Here is a 17618-nt window from a genome sequence, read left to right as displayed (position 1 = left end):
TTTTTTCTTGGCTATAGCTCTTACATTTTTCTGCTTTTCAAATGCCCAGAATTTTTTACAGAATGCTAGAAATTGTGAATGCTTGGTTATTAAGTGTCCAGATTCACTTTTCTCCTGCTAACTATTGAATTTGTTTTGACTGCTTGACCAGTTACCAGCAGATCAGAGTTGCCCTTTGAGGCTTGTTTGGAGGCTGTATTTAGGCTGGTCTTGAGTCACCTTTCCAATAGAGCTAGTTTAGTCCTAAACCAATGCCAGTATCAAACAAGGTGCCTTAATTCAGTCTAGACAGAACTGCTACATCTCTGAGCCTTTTTCAAGCTCTAAGAATTTTTAGTTCTTACTTCAATTGTAGATGTTCTTTTTTTTTTCAATTATTTTTATTTTATTTATTTATTTTTATGTGGTGCTAAGGATCAAACCCAGTGCCTCATACATGCTAGGCAAGCATTCTGCCACTGAGCTATAGCCCCAGCCCCTATTATAGGTATTTTTGTTTGTTTATTTGGTTGGTTGGTTGGTTGGATGGTTTGGTTTGGTATGGGGGATTGAACTCAGTTGCACTCAACCACTGAGCCATATCCCCAGTCCTATTTTGTATTTTATTTAGACACAGGGCCTCACTAGTTGCTTAACACCTTGCTGTTACTGAGGCTGGCTGTCTCAGCCTCCCCAGTGACTGAGATTATTGGTATGTACCACCACGCCCAGCTATAGGTGTTCTTTTCCTGGTAGTTATCCTTGTGTCTCTTCATGGAGTCTTACCCTATATATTTTCAGCTTATGAATTTTTGTTCATTTTTTGTTAGATTAATTCAGTTGTCATTTTCTAAATCCCATATTATCTAAATTTGGCCCCGTATTATCTAAAGTTGGAGTCCATTCAGACTGTCTTCTGTGTCCCTTTGATGTTACCCCCAATAGTTTGAATACTTTCTTTTAAGCACAACAAGCTTTCATAGGCTCACCTTATATTTTCCCTGCCCAGACTTAGAATTAGCTCCAAGGAGATCAGATTTGTTTGTTTGTTTGTTTCCTTTCTTTCATTTATTTTTCATTTTCTTTTCTTCAGTTGTAATTGGACACAACACCTCCATCTCTCTTTTTTTTTTTATTGGTTGTTCACAACATTACAAAGCTCTTGACATATCATATTTCATACATTAGATTGAAGTGGGTTATGAACTCCCAATTTTACCCCAAATGCAGATTGCAGAATCACATCGGTTACACATCCACAATTTTACATAATGCCCTATTAGTAATTGTTCACACCTCCATCTCATTCATTCATTTCTATGTGGTGCTGAGGATCGAACCCAGCACCTCCAACGTGCTCTGCAAGCACTCCACTACTAAGCCATAATCCCAGCCCTCAGATTTCTTTTAATAGAGAATGAAATTTAGACACTAATGTCTGGGCTATGAAGGTCTGGGCTTATTACTGTGAGCATCATTTATTTTTTGTTCTTTCTTAGATTTATTTTTTTAATATTTATTTTTTAGATGTAGATGGACACAACACAATGCCTTTATTTTTATGTGGTGCTGAGGATTGAACCCGGATCCCGCCCATGCCGTTGAGCCACAATCCCAGCCCCTCTTTCTTAGATTTAGTGCTATGCATTTATTATTGTTTTATGATCATGAGTTAATTTTTATATATCCAATTAAAATTTAAAGTTAGAGGGATTTTATTAAATTTTTTTGAATTTTTTTTTCGCGTTTACATTGAAAATCTCAGTTCTTTTTTTCCTCTCCTTTTTTCAAATATCTTTATTTATTTTTGTGTGGTGCTGAGGATTGAACCCAGTGCTTCGCACATGTGAAGCAGGTGTCTTCCACTGAGCTACAGCCCCAGCCCCTTTCTTTCTTTTTATGAAACTGCTTTATCCTTTTATACATATTAAGCAGTATCAGAACTACAACTGAACAAAATTTTTAGACTGCTTTGCAACTCTTTTTGAATGTAGAATATATCTCGATAGCAGTTTCTGCCTTTTTAAAAGTATTTTTTAGTTGTAGTTGGACACAATACCTTTGCTTTACTTATTTATATGTGGTGCTGAGGATCTAACCCAGTGCCTCACCCCCACACTAGGTGAGTGCTCTACCATTAAGCCACAGCCACAGCCCCCAGTTTTTGCTTTTTGTAATGGGAGTATATTAGACAGTTTTCTGTTACTGTAACAAATACCAGAGATAATCTCCTTGTAAAGAGAAAAGGTTGGGGGCTGGCATTGTAATTCAATGACAGATCACTCACTTAGCATTTCTGAGGCCCAGGGTTTGATTCCCAGCACTAGTGGGGTGGGGTGGGGGCCTAGATAAAGGTAAAGAGAAAAGCTTTATTTCTGCTCCTAGTTTTGAGGTTTTAGTTCATTTGTCCCATCCCACTGCCTTTGGGCCTGTGGTGAGGAAACACGTCATGATGGGGAACACATGATGGAGCAAAGCTGCTTACCTCATAACCAAGCCACAAACAAGACAGCAAGAAAAAGGGGTAGGGTCCCATTACCCCCTTCAAAGGCATACCCCCTGTGACTAGAAGACCTCCCACTGGGTCCTACAAGTTTCCACCACCTCCCAAACATACCAGGCTGGGAACTAAACCTATAACACATGGGCCTTTAGGGAGCATTTTAGATTTAAACTATAGTAGAGGGATTAGCTTATAAAAGGCTGACTGTTTTGTATAACAGTTATTAATCTGGGATTAAAACAAAAATCATTTGATAGAGCTGGAAAATGACCCAAAGCATGTTAAAACCAAAGAGGAATCGCCATTTCAAAGAATGGGCCTGTACTGGTGACATTTGCATTAAGCAGCTCTTAAACTGTGAAGGGCAGCACACTAGAGCACAAGCAGAGATCCTTGTTCTTAATGACTTGAGGATGGACATCAGGCAGCCCTAAAATTTGCATGTAAATTACCATCCAATCCTTGGCCAAAACCTGAGTCCTTATGTGAAACATACTCTAAGGAGCTTGCTAGGAAATAACTGGCTGAAAGGCAAAAAAAAAAAAAAAGGAAAGAAAGAAAGAAAAAATTAAGCAGAAATTTTAGCTATTGCTTACTGCAGGCAAACAAACACTGATCATTAGAAACCAGTAATGAGTATATTAATGTCAGACAAAATGGATTTCAGGCCAAGAAAAAGATGATTCATAATGATTAAAGGGTCAGTTCATCAAGATACAATAATCTTGGATATTTGTGTAACTAACAATATAACTACAAAATGCATGAATCAAATCCTGACAGAACTAAAAGAAGAAAAAGACAAATCTACAGTTAGGAAAGTTAATAACCCCTTTTCAGCAAATAATAGAACAAGGAGATGGAAAATCAGTAAGACTATGGAAAGACTTCATCCTATACGATACTATACGACTTTACCTAATTGGCATTCACAGACTATTCTGATGCACAAGAGTAGAATGTATGTCTTTTAAAATACACATGTACCATTTAGCTGCATCATATACTGGATTGTTAATCAGTCTCACTAAGTTTATAAAGATTCACATACAGGGCTGTGTGTGAGGCACTGGGTTCAATCCTTAGCACCACATAAAATAACCATAAATATTTTTTATTTAATCCATAGAACAATTCTGGGGGTGGACACATTTAACTCCATCTCACAGATGAGAAAGATGATTTAACTGAGATCATACTGATTTTGGTATGATTTTGGTAAATTGTTTTACCAATGGTTCCTAATGAAACATGTCGCCTTATCTAAGCAGTCTCCTCCCACACTGACTCTGGGCATTCTGTCCTTCTACAACTACAAAAAAGAAAAAAAAGATTCAAAGTAAGTTCTGTGACCCATCAGAACTAAATTAAAAATCAGTAACAGAATGATACCTGGAAAATACCCAAACATACCAAAATTAAATTATTCAAACAATAATTTGTTGTTGCCTTTAAAAACCATCCCTAACTTTATAGCAAAAGCAGCAGTGTTTTATTGCCTTTTACTATGCTGGATGTTAACTGCATTTCTTTTACTGTTTTTTCCTGATATTACTTAAGCACTACATTCAGCCATAGAGTTGCCTGGAGGGCTGGATCTTTCCTGTGTGTTCTTTCATCCTCACATAGGTAAAATTGGCCTCCCTAACAAAGTTGAATGGCCCTTATCAGTGAGCTTCTGCTTTTAGCAAATGGATTTGGCCAAACCAAATCACAAGGACAAGCCCAGAATCAGTATGGGAGGAGACCACTTGGACAAGAAGGCATGATTCATTAGGAACCATTGGTCTTCTTCTACTTCTCTCTTTAGGGTTCTGTAGTTTTCATTGTATAAATCTTTCACCTCTTTTGTTAGGTTGATTCCCAAGTATTTTAATTTTTTTGAGGATATTGTGAATGGAGTGTTTTTCCTCATTTCCGTTTCAGAAGTTTTGATATACAGAAATGCCTTTGATTTATGTGTGTTGATTTTATATCCTGCCACTTTGCTGAATTCATTTATTAGTTCTAGTAGTTTCTTTGTAGACCCTTTTGGGTCTTCTAGTTATAGAATCATGTCATATGCAAATAGTGAGAATTTAAGTTCTTCTTTTCCTATTTTTATGCCTTTAATTTCTTTCGTCTGTCTAATTGCTCTGGCCAGTGTTTCGAGAACTATATTGAATAGAAGTGGTGATAGAGGGCATCCCTGTCTTGTTCCAGATTTTAGAGGGAATGCCTTTAACTTTTGTCCATTCAGAATGATGCTAGCCTGAGGCTTAGCATAGATAGCTTTTACAGTGTCCCTAAAGAGAGAAGTAGAAGTAGATCTTAGAAGATGGAAAAATATACCCTGTTCATGGATAGGCAGAACTAACATTATCAAAATGGCGATATTACCAAAAGTTCTCTATAGGTTTAATGCAATGCCAATCAAAATCCCAACGGCATTTCTTGTAGAAATAGATAAAGCAATCATGAAATTCATATGGAAAAATAAAAGACCCAGAATAGCAAAAGCAATTCTAAGCAGGAAGTGTGAATCAGGCGGTATAGCGATACCAGATTTCAAACTACATTACAGAGCAATAGTGACAAAAACAGCATGGTACTGGTACCAAAACAGGCGGGTGGACCAATGGTATAGAATAGAGGACACAGAGACTAATCCACAAAGTTACAACTATCTTATATTTGATAAAGGGGCTAAAAGCATGCAATGGAGGAAGAATAGCATCTTCAACAAATGGTGCTGGGAAATTGGAAATCCATATGCAACAAAATGAAACTGAATCCTTTTCTTTCACCATGCACAAAAGTTAACTCAAAATGGATCAAGGAGCTTGATATCAAATCAGAGACTCTGCGTCTGATAGAAGAAAAAGTTGGCTCCGATCTACATATTGTGGGGTCAGGCTCCAAATTCCTTACTAGGACACCCATAGCACAAGAGTTAATAACAAGAATCAACAAATGGGACTTACTCAAACTAAAAAGTTTTTTCTCAGCAAGAGAAACAATAAGAGAGGTAAGTAGGGAGCCTACATCCTGGGAACAAATTTTTACTCCTCACACTTCAGATAGAGCCCTAATATCCAGAGTATACAAAGAACTCAAAAAATTAGACAATAAGATAACAAATAACCCAATCAACAAATGGGCCAAGGACCTGAACAGACAATTCTCAGAGGAGGATATACAACCAATCAACAAGTACATGAAAAAATGCTCCCCATCTCTAGCAGTCAGAGAAATGCAAATCAAAACCACCCTAAGATACCATCTCACTCAGTAAGATTGGCAGCCACTATGAAGTCAAACAACAACAAGTGCTGGCGAGGATGTGGAGAAAAGGGTACTCTTGTACATTGCTGGTGGGACTGCAAATTGGTGCGGCCAATTTGAAAAGCAGTTTGGAGATTCCTGGGAAAGCTGGGAATGGAACCACCATTTGACCCTGCTATTGCCCTTCTCGGACTATTCCCTGAAGACCTTAAAAGAGCATGCTACAGGGATGCTGCCACATCGATGTTCATAGCAGCACAATTCACAATAGCTAGACTGTGGAACCAACCCAGATGCCCTTCAATAGATGAATGGATAAAAAAAAATGTGGCATCTATACACAATGGAGTACTATGCAGCAATAAAAAATGACAAAATCATAGCATTTGCAGGGAAATGGATGGCACTAGAGCAGATTATGCTTAGTGAAGCTAGTCAATCCCTAAAAAACAAATACCAAATGTCTTCTTTGATATAATGAGAGCAACTATGAACAGAGCAGGGAGGAAGAGCAGGAAGAAAAGATTAACATTAACAGAGACATGAGATGGGAGGGAAAGGGAGAGAAAAGGGAAATTGCATGGAAATGAAGGGAGACCCTCATTGCTATACAAAATTACATATAAGAGGTTGTGAGGGGAATGGGAAAATAAACAAGGAGAGAAATGAATTACAGTAGATGGGGTAGAGAGAGAAGATGGGAGGGGAGGGGAGGGGGGATAGTAAGGGATAGGAAAGGTAGCAGAATACAACAATTACTAATTGGGCATTATGTAAAATTGTGGATGTGTAACCGATGTGATTCTGCAATCTGCATTTGGGGTAAAATTGGGAGTTCATAACCCACTTCAATCTAATGTATGAAATATGATATGTCAATAGCTTTGTAATGTTGTGAACAACCAATAAAAAAATAAAATTTAAAAAAAAAAAGGAACCATTGGTAAAAAAAAAAATTACCAAAATCAGTATGATCACAGTTAAATCATTTTTCTCATCTGTTAAATGGAGTTTAATGTACCCACCTCAGAATTAATCTAAGAATTAAATGAAAAAATATGATCATATAATTCCTAGTATATATAATAAAAGGTGTTTGGAGTAGTTTTTTAAGATAGCAAATATAAAGTGGCAAATACTACTACCTACCATTACTGATTCCCTCCTACAAGGCACTATCCTAAATAGCAAGATTGCAGTAGACCATAGTCTTTGTCCTTAGAGAAATTATATTTCAAAGCAAAAGAACTAAGTAAAAATTAGATATAAATATAAAACTGTCAAAAATTTCATAAACTGAACTGTGGTTTAATAACACTTGGTTGTACTTAAATTTTGTATTAAAATCAAGGTACTTGACTGTGTTAATACCATAAGATTATGTGTCCAAAAAGATCTAGAACATTATTTTAAAGGCTTTAAAGGTTCTAAAAATGATTTGGTTAAGTATTATCTGGAATACCATAAAATTTACAGAAAGGTATATTCCAAAGCTTTTAATCAGTTTGCATATCATCAAAATTGATTTGAAAACACTGGAAAATTCTGTTTATAAGCAATTGTTTAAAATATAAGCAATTGGAGCTGGGTGTGGTGGCACACGCCTGTAATCCCAATGGCTGGGGAGACTGAGCAAAAGCAAGGTGCCAATCAACTCAGTGAGACCCTGTCTTTAAATAAATGCAAAATAGGACTGGGGATGTAGCTCAGTGGTTGAGTGCCCCTAAGCTCAATCCCTGGTACCAAATATATAAATAAATAAACAATTGGAATCTCTTGAGGATTTTGAGGAGACAAACCAAACTAATTCCCCCTGCTCTATGCTCACAACACAGATCACTTTCATGATCCCAAAATATACAGGAATTTTTTTTCCCACCAGCCAGCAAGCATTCAGTTGGCAGTGATTTAGTTCGGCTCTGACATTATCAACCTGGAAATGGCATCAGATCCCACAGGGCCCCAGATTGCCCCCACTTTAGACACAAATCACAAGCCCAGGTTTCCAGAACTTCTGCCAACTGCCTAAAAGTTGGGATTCCCACAACCCCCTTGCTTTAGGCCAAATTAATTGGCTAGAGCCATTCACAGAACTCAGAGAAACACATTTACCAATTATAATGGGTATATTAAAGGCTATGAATAAACAGCTAGATGAAGACATATATAGGGCAAGATCTAGAAGAATCCTAAGTCCAGAAGCTTCCATTCCCATGGAGTTGTACACCACCATCCCAACATGAAAATGAGCTTTTGTTCACCTTCCTGCAAGCCTCCATGCATGCAACTGTCCATAAGCTCTCCAAACCTTCTCATTTTATGGAGACTTCATCACATAGACATGATTGAAGTATGGACAACCACGTAGAAATTTATTGGACAAAGGAGTATGATCTAGTGCTAATAGACTGAGTGGGGAAACCAAGCAAGGCCTGTCCAGATTCTTCTTGGCCTCTCTATGCAGCATTCATTCTTACTGGCATGTGATAGGACCCCTCCTGAAATGGTGTCTTATGATCTTCTCTCATATAGGTACACTGATGATTTGGGGGATGGGATACTGAGGGTTTAACTCAGGGACACTCAACCACTGAGCCATATCTCCAGCCCTTTTTTGTATTAGAGAAAGGGTCTCACTGAGTTACTTAGAGCCTTGCTGTTGAGGTTAGCTTTGAACAGTGATCCTCGTGTCTCGCCTCCCGAGCCACTGGGATTAAGCATGTGCTTGGAGGATTTGTAGGATGAACCAGAAAGCAAAACAAAGAAAATATTTGATTGGTTAATGTGGAGCAGTAGCCTTATTTAGATCCTTTCCTGTTAGAAGGTAGTTGGCAGTTTTTGACTGGTGAAGCTTTTTTCATTTTACCCTTTACACTGAGTTGGGTTCCTATTTATTTACATAGGAATCCAGGACACTGGAGCCACCTTAGTCTCATGGCCTACCAATTAATTATTTTAACAATTAACATCAGATCAAAAATTAATTCCAAAGTAATCTAAATGTAACAGGTAAAATTATGAAACTCTGAAAAGAAACCATGGAGTAAGTCTTCATGACCTTGGATTAGTTTCTTATATTTGATACCAAAAGCCCAAGCAAAAAATGTGGGGGGAAAACTACATAAATTGAACTTCGTCAGAATTAAAAACTTTCATACTTTAAAGGATACCAAGCCAAGTGTAGTAGCAACACGCCTGTAATCCCAGCATCTCATGGAGGCCCTCAGCAACTTAGTGAGACCCTGTCTAAAAAAAAGGAGAGCTATGGATGTGGCTCAATAGTTAAGTACTCCTGGGTTCAATCCAGAAAAATAAAAATAAAGGATGCAGTCAAAAAGGTGAACAACATCTCAGAATGGGAAAAAATGTTGCAAATCATGTACTTGATAAGGGACTTGTTTCTCGAATACATGAAAACTCATCATAAAAAGACAAAAATAACAAGACAATCAGCCCAATTTTAAAATGGGCAAAGACTCTGAATAGATAATTCTCCAGTGATGTACAGATGGCTAATAAGCACTTAAAAAGATGCTTAACACCATTAGTCATCAAGGAAATGCAAACAAAGCCATGAGTTTCACACCTACTAGAATGACTGGAATCAAAAAGGCATTAATAGTTGTTTGCCATGATATGGAGAAACCATATGCTGCTGGTGGGATCAACAGTGATTCTGCAAGTGAGGTTGTTGCTTTATGACCCAGCAATGTACTCCTATCTATACACCCTAGAGAAATGAAAACATGTACACAGAAAAAGTTGTATATGAATGTTTTTTTTTAAAAGAGAGAGTGAGAGAGGGGGGAGAGAGAGAATTTTTTAATATTTATTTTTTAGTTCTCTGCGGACACAACATCTTTGTTGGTATGTGGTGCTGAGGATCGAACCCGGGCCGCACGCATGCCAGGGGAGCGCGCTACCGCTTGAGCCACATCCCCAGCCCTGAATGTTATAACTACATTATAATAGTCAAAAAATAGAAACAACCCAAGTGTCCATTAGTTGACAAATACAGAATATTATTTGGCCATTAAAAAGATGGAAGTACTGATACATGTTACAACAAAGATTAATCTTAAAAACATGCTAAGTGATGGGCTGGGGTTGTGGCTCAGCGGTAGAGCACTCGCCTCGCACATGTGAGACCCTGGGTTCGATCCTCAGCACCACATAAAAATAAACAAAATAAAGATACTGTGTCCATGTATAACTAAAAAAAAAAAAATTTTAAAAACATGCTAAGTGAAAGAAGCTAATCACAAAAAAAATCCACATATTTTATGATTTAATTTATATTAAATATCCAGAAGAGGCAAATCTATACAGGCAGAAAGCAGACTAGTGGCTGCTCAGGGCAGCAGGGAATGAGTAATAGCTCAATCATACTGAGCTGATTTCAGGGATGATTAAAATGTTCTAAAATTGACAGAAATGATTGCGTGCACTATGAATGTACTATAAACCATTGAATTATAGTCTTTAAATGAGTGAATTTATGGTATATGAATTATATGTCCATAAAGCATTACCAAAAAAGGGAGGGAGGGAAGACAAAAGAAAGGTAAATATTCTTTTTTTTCTGTCTTTTAATTACATATTAAATTTATTTTTTGATGAGCGATCAAAAAAGCTAATTTTTCAAGAATATTTACCAAGTGATGTGCCTTTAAGCCAAAACTCTAGTTACTTTATATAACAATCTATATGATACCCAAAACCATTCAATTTTGAACTTTAAAATAGTTAAGATGGTGAATTTTGCCTCCATTTAAAAAAAATTATATGCTTTAAAATCTCTTAAGATAACAACATTAATTCAGCCATAAAACCCCACTTGAACAAATCAGAGATCAGGTTGTTTTTGATACCAACTTCTCAAGAAGAGGTCGACTAAAATAGTATTATGAGTGGAATCTGTGAGAGTCGAACAGAGAGCCACCAAGAGAGGGTCATCAGAATTCTCTCATTGGGGGGCTGGGGTTGTGGCTCAGTGGTAGAGCACTTGCCTAGCATGTATGAGTCACTGGGTTTGATCCTCACTACCACATACATACATACATACATAAAATTTAAAAAAAAGAATTCTCTCATTGGAAACTTCAAAGTTAAAAGAAAGAGACCACCATTCTAATATGTGAAACAATTAAGCTGAATTTATTACTTGCTAAATAACAGAATGATCTTTTTGTTTTTTAATTTATTCTAATTTGTTATATATGATAGCAGAATGCATTTCAATTCATATTACATATATAGCACAATTTTTCATATCTCTGGTTGTACACAATGTAGAGTCATGCCATTCATGTCTTCATATATGTAGTTAGAGTAATGATGTCCATTTCATTCCATTTCCTTTCTTACCCCCATGCCCCCTCCCTTCCTATACCTTCCCTTTGCCTTATCTAGAGTTTGTCTATTCCTCCCATGTTCCCCTCCTCATCCCTATTATGAATCAGCATTCTTATATGAGAAAACATTTGGCATTTGGTTTTTTGGGATTGGCTTACTTCACTTAGCATTATATTTTCCAACTCCATCCATTTACCTGCAAATACCATGATTTTATTCTCTTTTAATGCTGAGTAATATTCCATTGTGTGTGTGTATATACACACACACACACACACACATATACAGTTTCTTTATCCATTCATCTACTGAAGGACATCTAGGTTGTTTCCATAGTTTAGCTATTGTGAATTGTGCTGCTATAAACATTGATGTGGCTGTGTCCCTGTAGTATGCTGTTTGTAAGTCCTTTGGGTATAGAGGAGTAGGATAGCTGGGTCAAATGGTGATTCCATTCTCAGTTTTCCAAGGAATCTCCATACTGCTTTCCAGATGGCTGCACCAATTTGAAGTCCCACCAGCAATGTATGGGTGTGCCTTTTTCCTCACATCCTCTCCAACACTTATTGGAGAGAGAGAGAGAGAATTTTTTAATGTTTATTTTTTAGTTTTCGGCGGACACAACATCTTTGTTTGTTTGTGGTGCTGAGGATCGAACCCAGGCCACACACATGCCAGGCGAGCGAGCTACCGCTTGAGCCACATCCCCAGGCCTGTTTATATTCCTAATAGCTGCCATTCTGACTAGAGTGAGATAAAATCTTAATAAGGAGTTAGTTTTGATTTTCATTTCTCTAATTGCTAGAGATGTTGAACATTTTTACATATATTTGTTCATTGATTGTATATCATCTGTTCAGTTCCTTGGCCCATTTACTGATTGGGTTATTTGGTTTTTTTGGTGTCAGAGATTTTGAGTTCTTTATATAACCTAGAGATTAGTGCTCTGATGAGCATGTGGTAAAAATTTGCTTCCATTCTTTAGGCTCTCTATTCCCCTCACTGATGTTTCTTTTGCTGAAAAGAAAATAGAAAAAAGAAACTGCTTTTTCTATTTCTATGAGGAATGTCATTGGGATTTTGATTGGAATTGCATTAAATCTGTATAGTACTTTTGGTAGTATGGTCATTTTGACAATATTAATTCTGCCTATCCAAGAACAAGGGAGATCTTTCCATCTTCTAAGGTCTTCTTTAATTTCTTTCATTAGTGTTCTGTAGTTTTCATTGTAGAGGTCTTTCACCTCTTTAGTTAAATTGATTCCCAAGGTTTTTGTTTTTTTGTTTTTTCAGGCTATTATAAATGGGGTAGTTTTTCTTTCAGAGGATTTGTCACTGATATACAGAAATGCCTTTGATTTATGAGTGTTGATTTTATATCCTCATACTTTGCTGAATTCAAACATTAGTTCTAGATGTTTTCTGGTGGAATTTTTGGGGTCTTCTCAGTATAGAATCATATCGTTGACAAATAGTGCTAATTTGAGTTCTTCTTTTCCTATCCATATCCCTTTAATTTCTTTCGTCTAAATGCTCTAGCCAGTGTTTCAAGAACTATTTTAAATAGAAGTGGTGAAAGAGGGCATCCCTGTCTTGTTCCCATTTTTAGAAGGAATGTTTTCAATTTGTCTTCATTTAGAATGATGTTGGCCTGGGGCTTAGCATAGATAGCTTTTAGAATGTTGAGATATGTTCCTGTTATACCTAGTTTTTCTAGTGTGTTGAACATGAAAGGGTGCTGTATTTTGTTGAATGCTTTTTCTGCATCTATTGAGATGATCATATGATTCTTATCTTTAAGTCTATTGATGTGTGATGAATTACATTTATTGAACAGAATGATCTTTACAAAACATTCTCTCTAAACAAAGCAAGAGCTGATATGTAGGATTTAGGAAAGCATGAATTTTAGGGATTGGCAGACTGGGAATGTTTTAGGGATTGACTCACTCCTAGCATGGGTGGAGGTTTTGTTTGGGGTTTGTTTGTTTGTTTGGTCAGTTGTTTGATTGGGTTGGAGGGAGCAGTGTTTTTGCTGCTGGAGATGGAACCCAGAACTTGATTCTAAGCAAGTGTTCTACACTGAGCTGCATACCTCACCCCCTGCTCCCAGCCATGGTTTTTGGAGATGGCAGACTACCCGAAGCAGAAGTAAAGGCATGAATACTGGATGAGGCTGGAGATGATTGTCAATCAGAGAAGCATGGAGCTGTCATTGGAGGATGACTTTCAGAGGCGTGCCTGTTGTAGCAGAGCAGTCACTGTTTCAGATTTAAAATTGGTTTTATAGTCACTTGTTTAGTAAGTTTTTTTGTAACAAGGACTAAAGACGAGGCAGTCATTCCCTTTCTTGAATTTGTAGAAGAGGAACTTTTTTCCAATCCCTACTATTTCTGACAGCTGCATCATAACTTAAAAGCAAAAAGACTATTAATCAACAAACAATCACCAAAGGCAGCCAAATCAAAAGGGAAGTTATTGGGGCTGGGGATGTGGCTCAAGCGGTAGCGCTCTCTCCTGACATGCACGGGACGCTGGGTTCGATCCTCAGCACCACATAAAAATAAAACAAAGATGTTGTGTCCACCGAAAAAATTAAAAATAAATATTTAAAAAAGAAGTTATTTAAGCTTGTGAGATCATTTATTATTAAAAAGTGGTTATTGAAAGGAAACAGTAGTTTTTAACTCAGTGGCACTGAATGCGTCTTAAGATTAATATCAACTGAAGTAGTATATCTCTTCAAAGTAAAATCTTTTCTTAGAAGAGCAATAGAAGTTACTTTATATAGGATATTCATTCAAAAAAATTATGAAACACTTATCAGAAGAATAGCACTGAATGTCAGTGCTCCAGTCATAAAGGAGCCTAGTTATATTTAAAAGGTCAGCAGTTGCACAGATGAATATAAAGTAATGTGTATGCTACCACATTTTGAGTGGGTCTGTATAACCTGCCTTGGGAGCAGAGAAAGGGGTGTGGAGTAAGGAGGCGGGGTGGTCATGAAGATCTTCAGAGAAAGGATAATATTTGAACTGACTCTTGAAAGGTAGGAACTCACCAGACATCAAAAGGCAATAAAAAGATATTATACACAGAGGGACTGTCATAAACAGAGGCATGAGACCACATGATATATTAGAGGAACAGCACATAGTAGTGTGGGAGCACAGGATGTTGGAAAGTAGTGGAGGAAATCAGTTGAATTTGAAAGATGGCTTGTTCCGTGTTAAAATTTAGGTAATTCTATATTCAGTAGGCACTCCAGAGTTGTAGAAGTTTTTAGCAGGGAAGTGACATGATGAGACCATGCACAGCCTGTAAAAGATGGATTATAGAGGAAAAGAAAAAGACCAGGAGTTGGATTATAAGGCTGAAAATACTGGATTTCAGGATGTTCTGAGGGGTAGCCTTGTTAACAGGGGGGAAAAAAAGCAGGCTTTATGGCATACTTCCTTTTCCTATTCATAAGTTATATATTTTTTTAATTTTTTATACCTTTATTTTATATTTATTTTTACGTGGTGCTGAGGATCGAACCCAGGGCCTTGAATGTGCTAGGCGAGCGCTCTACAGCTGACCACAACCCCAGCCCCTCATAAGTTATATTTGATGTGTCATCAGTACTATGCTCTTGAGAAGATACAGTCAGTCAAGAGCTGGACGTGTAGCTCAGTAGTAGAGCACATGCTTATCTAGCACAAGACCTTGGCTTCAATCTCCAGCACATACCCCCACCCCCAATAGATAGATAGAAAGAAGTATGCTATTGCCATGTTTAGGGGACTGCTCTTGTGTTTATACACGTTCTTTTCCTTTCTCCTCCTCTCTGCAAATGATAAATTACCTTTTATACCCAAGAAGAATTGCTTGTGAATATCAAAATTGTCCTAAATAAATAAATGGGAAATAATTTAATAATGAAAGGGGGAAAATGCCTTGATTTCTGATCATTTTCTTGGTTTCCTTAGATAATTAAGTTGAAAGCTGAAGCCCGGCTAGACCTGCTAAAGCAGATTGGCGTTTCTGTGGACACATGGCTAAAGAGTGCCATGAACCAAGTAATGGAAGAACTGGAAAATGAGCGGTGGGCCCGAACTCCTGCAGCCACCAGCAATGGCACACTACACTCGGTATGGTTTCTTTTCTTGGATATGATGGGCTTTCACTAAAGGATGAAAAAGAAGTACAGGAAAAAGAAGAGAGAAGATAAAAGCAGTTTGTTAATTTTTTTTTAATGTGCAGAAAAAGAATACATTGTCATTAATGGGGTTATCAATGATTATCTACCAATCTCATTATTTATTCTATTCATGAAGTAAATGTACTTCTTAGCTAGAAGTAGTAGAATAGAAAACTTAACCTAGTCTTTCTGAAGTTTTCAGAGGTCATCTTTAGTGAAAATGAAAAACATTCAGAGTTGTAAAATCTTTTTTTTTTTAGAATTTTTTTTTTAGAGAGAGAGAGAGAGAGAGAGAGAATTTTTTTTAATATTTATTTTTTAGTTATCGGTGGACGCAACATCTTTGTTTGTATGTGGTGCTGAGGATCGAACCCGGGCCGCACGTATGCCAGGCGAGCGCGCTACCGCTTGAGCCACATCCCCAGCCCCAAGAGTTGTAAAATCTTAAAGAAGTGTGAGTGAGGTGTGGTGGCAAACAGCTGTAGTGTCAGTGACACAGGAGGCTGAGACAAGAGAATCGCTCAAGTCCAGGAGTTCACACCTTGCCTGCACAACATAACCATACCTGTCTCAAAATTAAAATAAACAAATTTTCATCAGTGTGGAGGCTCAGTGTAAAGGTAACTCCAGCTCCCACAGGCTCTCATACTTGATTGTCAAACCTCACCTGCAGTCTCAGAGGGAGACTGCAGGTGAGGTTTGACAGTCAAGGCTGGGGCACAAGCGTAAGTTTTCTTACTTCACATCCAAAGGTCTTTCCACTTAGATGTCATCCATTCAACTTTGGTTTGTCATGTTAAAGATCTAAGTATCAGAAAAGTTCATTAATTTCCCTAATACTACATAGGTGGATATGTGATGCATTCTAGTCAGACCTAATTCCTACTCCCACCTTGTTACCCATTACTCTCTCTCATCCTGTTTATTTCCTTAATGGTGTTATCACAGTTTGTACTTCTTTGTTTTCTTTTGTTTATTGTCTATCTTCCTCTCTGAAATATAATTGCCATATCTGCCTAGTTCATTGCTCTGCACAGCTAAATGTCTGGCACATAATAGGTTCTTCATATTTGTTGAAGGAAGAAATGGAGAAAAAGATGGATACATAGGTGGGTGGGTGGAACAGTAGCAAACTAAAAGCTAAAATCTCCCAAGTTCTACTGTATTTGTAATGTTGTGTCCTTCAGAAATAAAGCATCCTTGATAGAGAAATTGGCCAAAGTTTTGAAACATTCTTAGAAGTTTTGTCAGTTTTTTCACATAACATTCTGATTTTTTTAATGGGCATACACTTGCACGTTTAAAAAGGATTGTGTGTGGGTATACATTTAAGAAAACAAGATCTATTGAAGGTTTATTTTTATTTCACTATTAATGGTAATTCAGTCCAGGGGAAAAACCACACATCACCCAAATGACTTTGGGATTAGAAGAGCTTGCCATGTTTTCATTAGAATAGAGTTGCTTCATGTCATGGAATATTTCTTCCTATTGCATCTTTTAAAAGATGTTAATTCCTATCTGCTTTAGGTTACTTTGTTGTATAGTTTATAATGTCAGCAAATTCTGGGCACAAACTTGCTTTTGGTTTCTACAGCAGCAGCACTGTTTCTAACTAATCAAACCCATGACTATCCTTGGACTAGCACCTCTTCTGACTAAACCACCTGAGCAGGTCCATATCACCTCACATTGTGCTTACTTCCAGGCAAATTGGAGGTAAATAAAACTTGTTTTTCTCCTCAAAGAGCTTACAAGCTGGGAGAGCAGACAAGACTTTCATAGACCTTAGTGATACGTAGCAGTGTGTGACTGGGCCACTGTGTGGCCACTTGAAATTGCTTACCTCTATCATCAGCACACCTTGGGAAAAGTCACTTCTTTCTGGATTTCTGAGAGAATGTTAAGTTAAGTGATTCTAAGATCTCCAGCTCTAAAATCTCGTAGTTCTGTGACATGCAGCCAGAAAAGCTCAATACTAGTTAGAAGAAGTTTGCCTCATGCAGGAAATGTCATTTGAAGGTAGTCCTTGAAGAATTTTAGCAAGAAATAAAGAGGAAGGGCTCCTGGGTATAAAGGAGGGGAATGAAGGAGATATGCATCTAGTGGTATGTAGACATCAGCTCATCTAGAGACATGTCGTAGTCTCTGGTGAAGGAAGTATTTTGCAATCTCATCCCACATTTTCCTTCTATCTAGTCAGTCTTGGGAATCCTGTCTTCCCTCTTCATTGAGGGATTATATTTTGTAGAAGATCTACTGACAATATAAATTAAAGAGAGATTCAGTCACAAAATTGCTTAATGAGGTCCCAATATTTATTTAACCTGCTTT

General features: G+C 37.3%; 1 protein-coding gene across 1 annotated transcript in view; it reads left to right on the top strand.

The window, feature by feature from the left end:
- The window catches only part of Fchsd2 (FCH and double SH3 domains 2), a 251959-nt gene that overhangs the window by 211123 nt on the left and 23218 nt on the right, over positions 1–17618 (top strand). Inside the window, exon 13 of the mRNA XM_077796870.1 lies at positions 15073–15234. Within this exon, the coding sequence (XP_077652996.1) occupies positions 15073–15234 (162 nt within the window). The remainder of the gene's footprint in view (positions 1–15072; positions 15235–17618) is intronic.

The sequence above is a fragment of the Urocitellus parryii genome, chromosome 4 (genome assembly GCF_045843805.1).
Source record: "Urocitellus parryii isolate mUroPar1 chromosome 4, mUroPar1.hap1, whole genome shotgun sequence".
NCBI lineage: Eukaryota > Metazoa > Chordata > Mammalia > Rodentia > Sciuridae > Urocitellus > Urocitellus parryii.
Note: the sequence above shows the minus strand (reverse complement) of the source record. Positions and strands in the feature narration are given on the sequence as shown.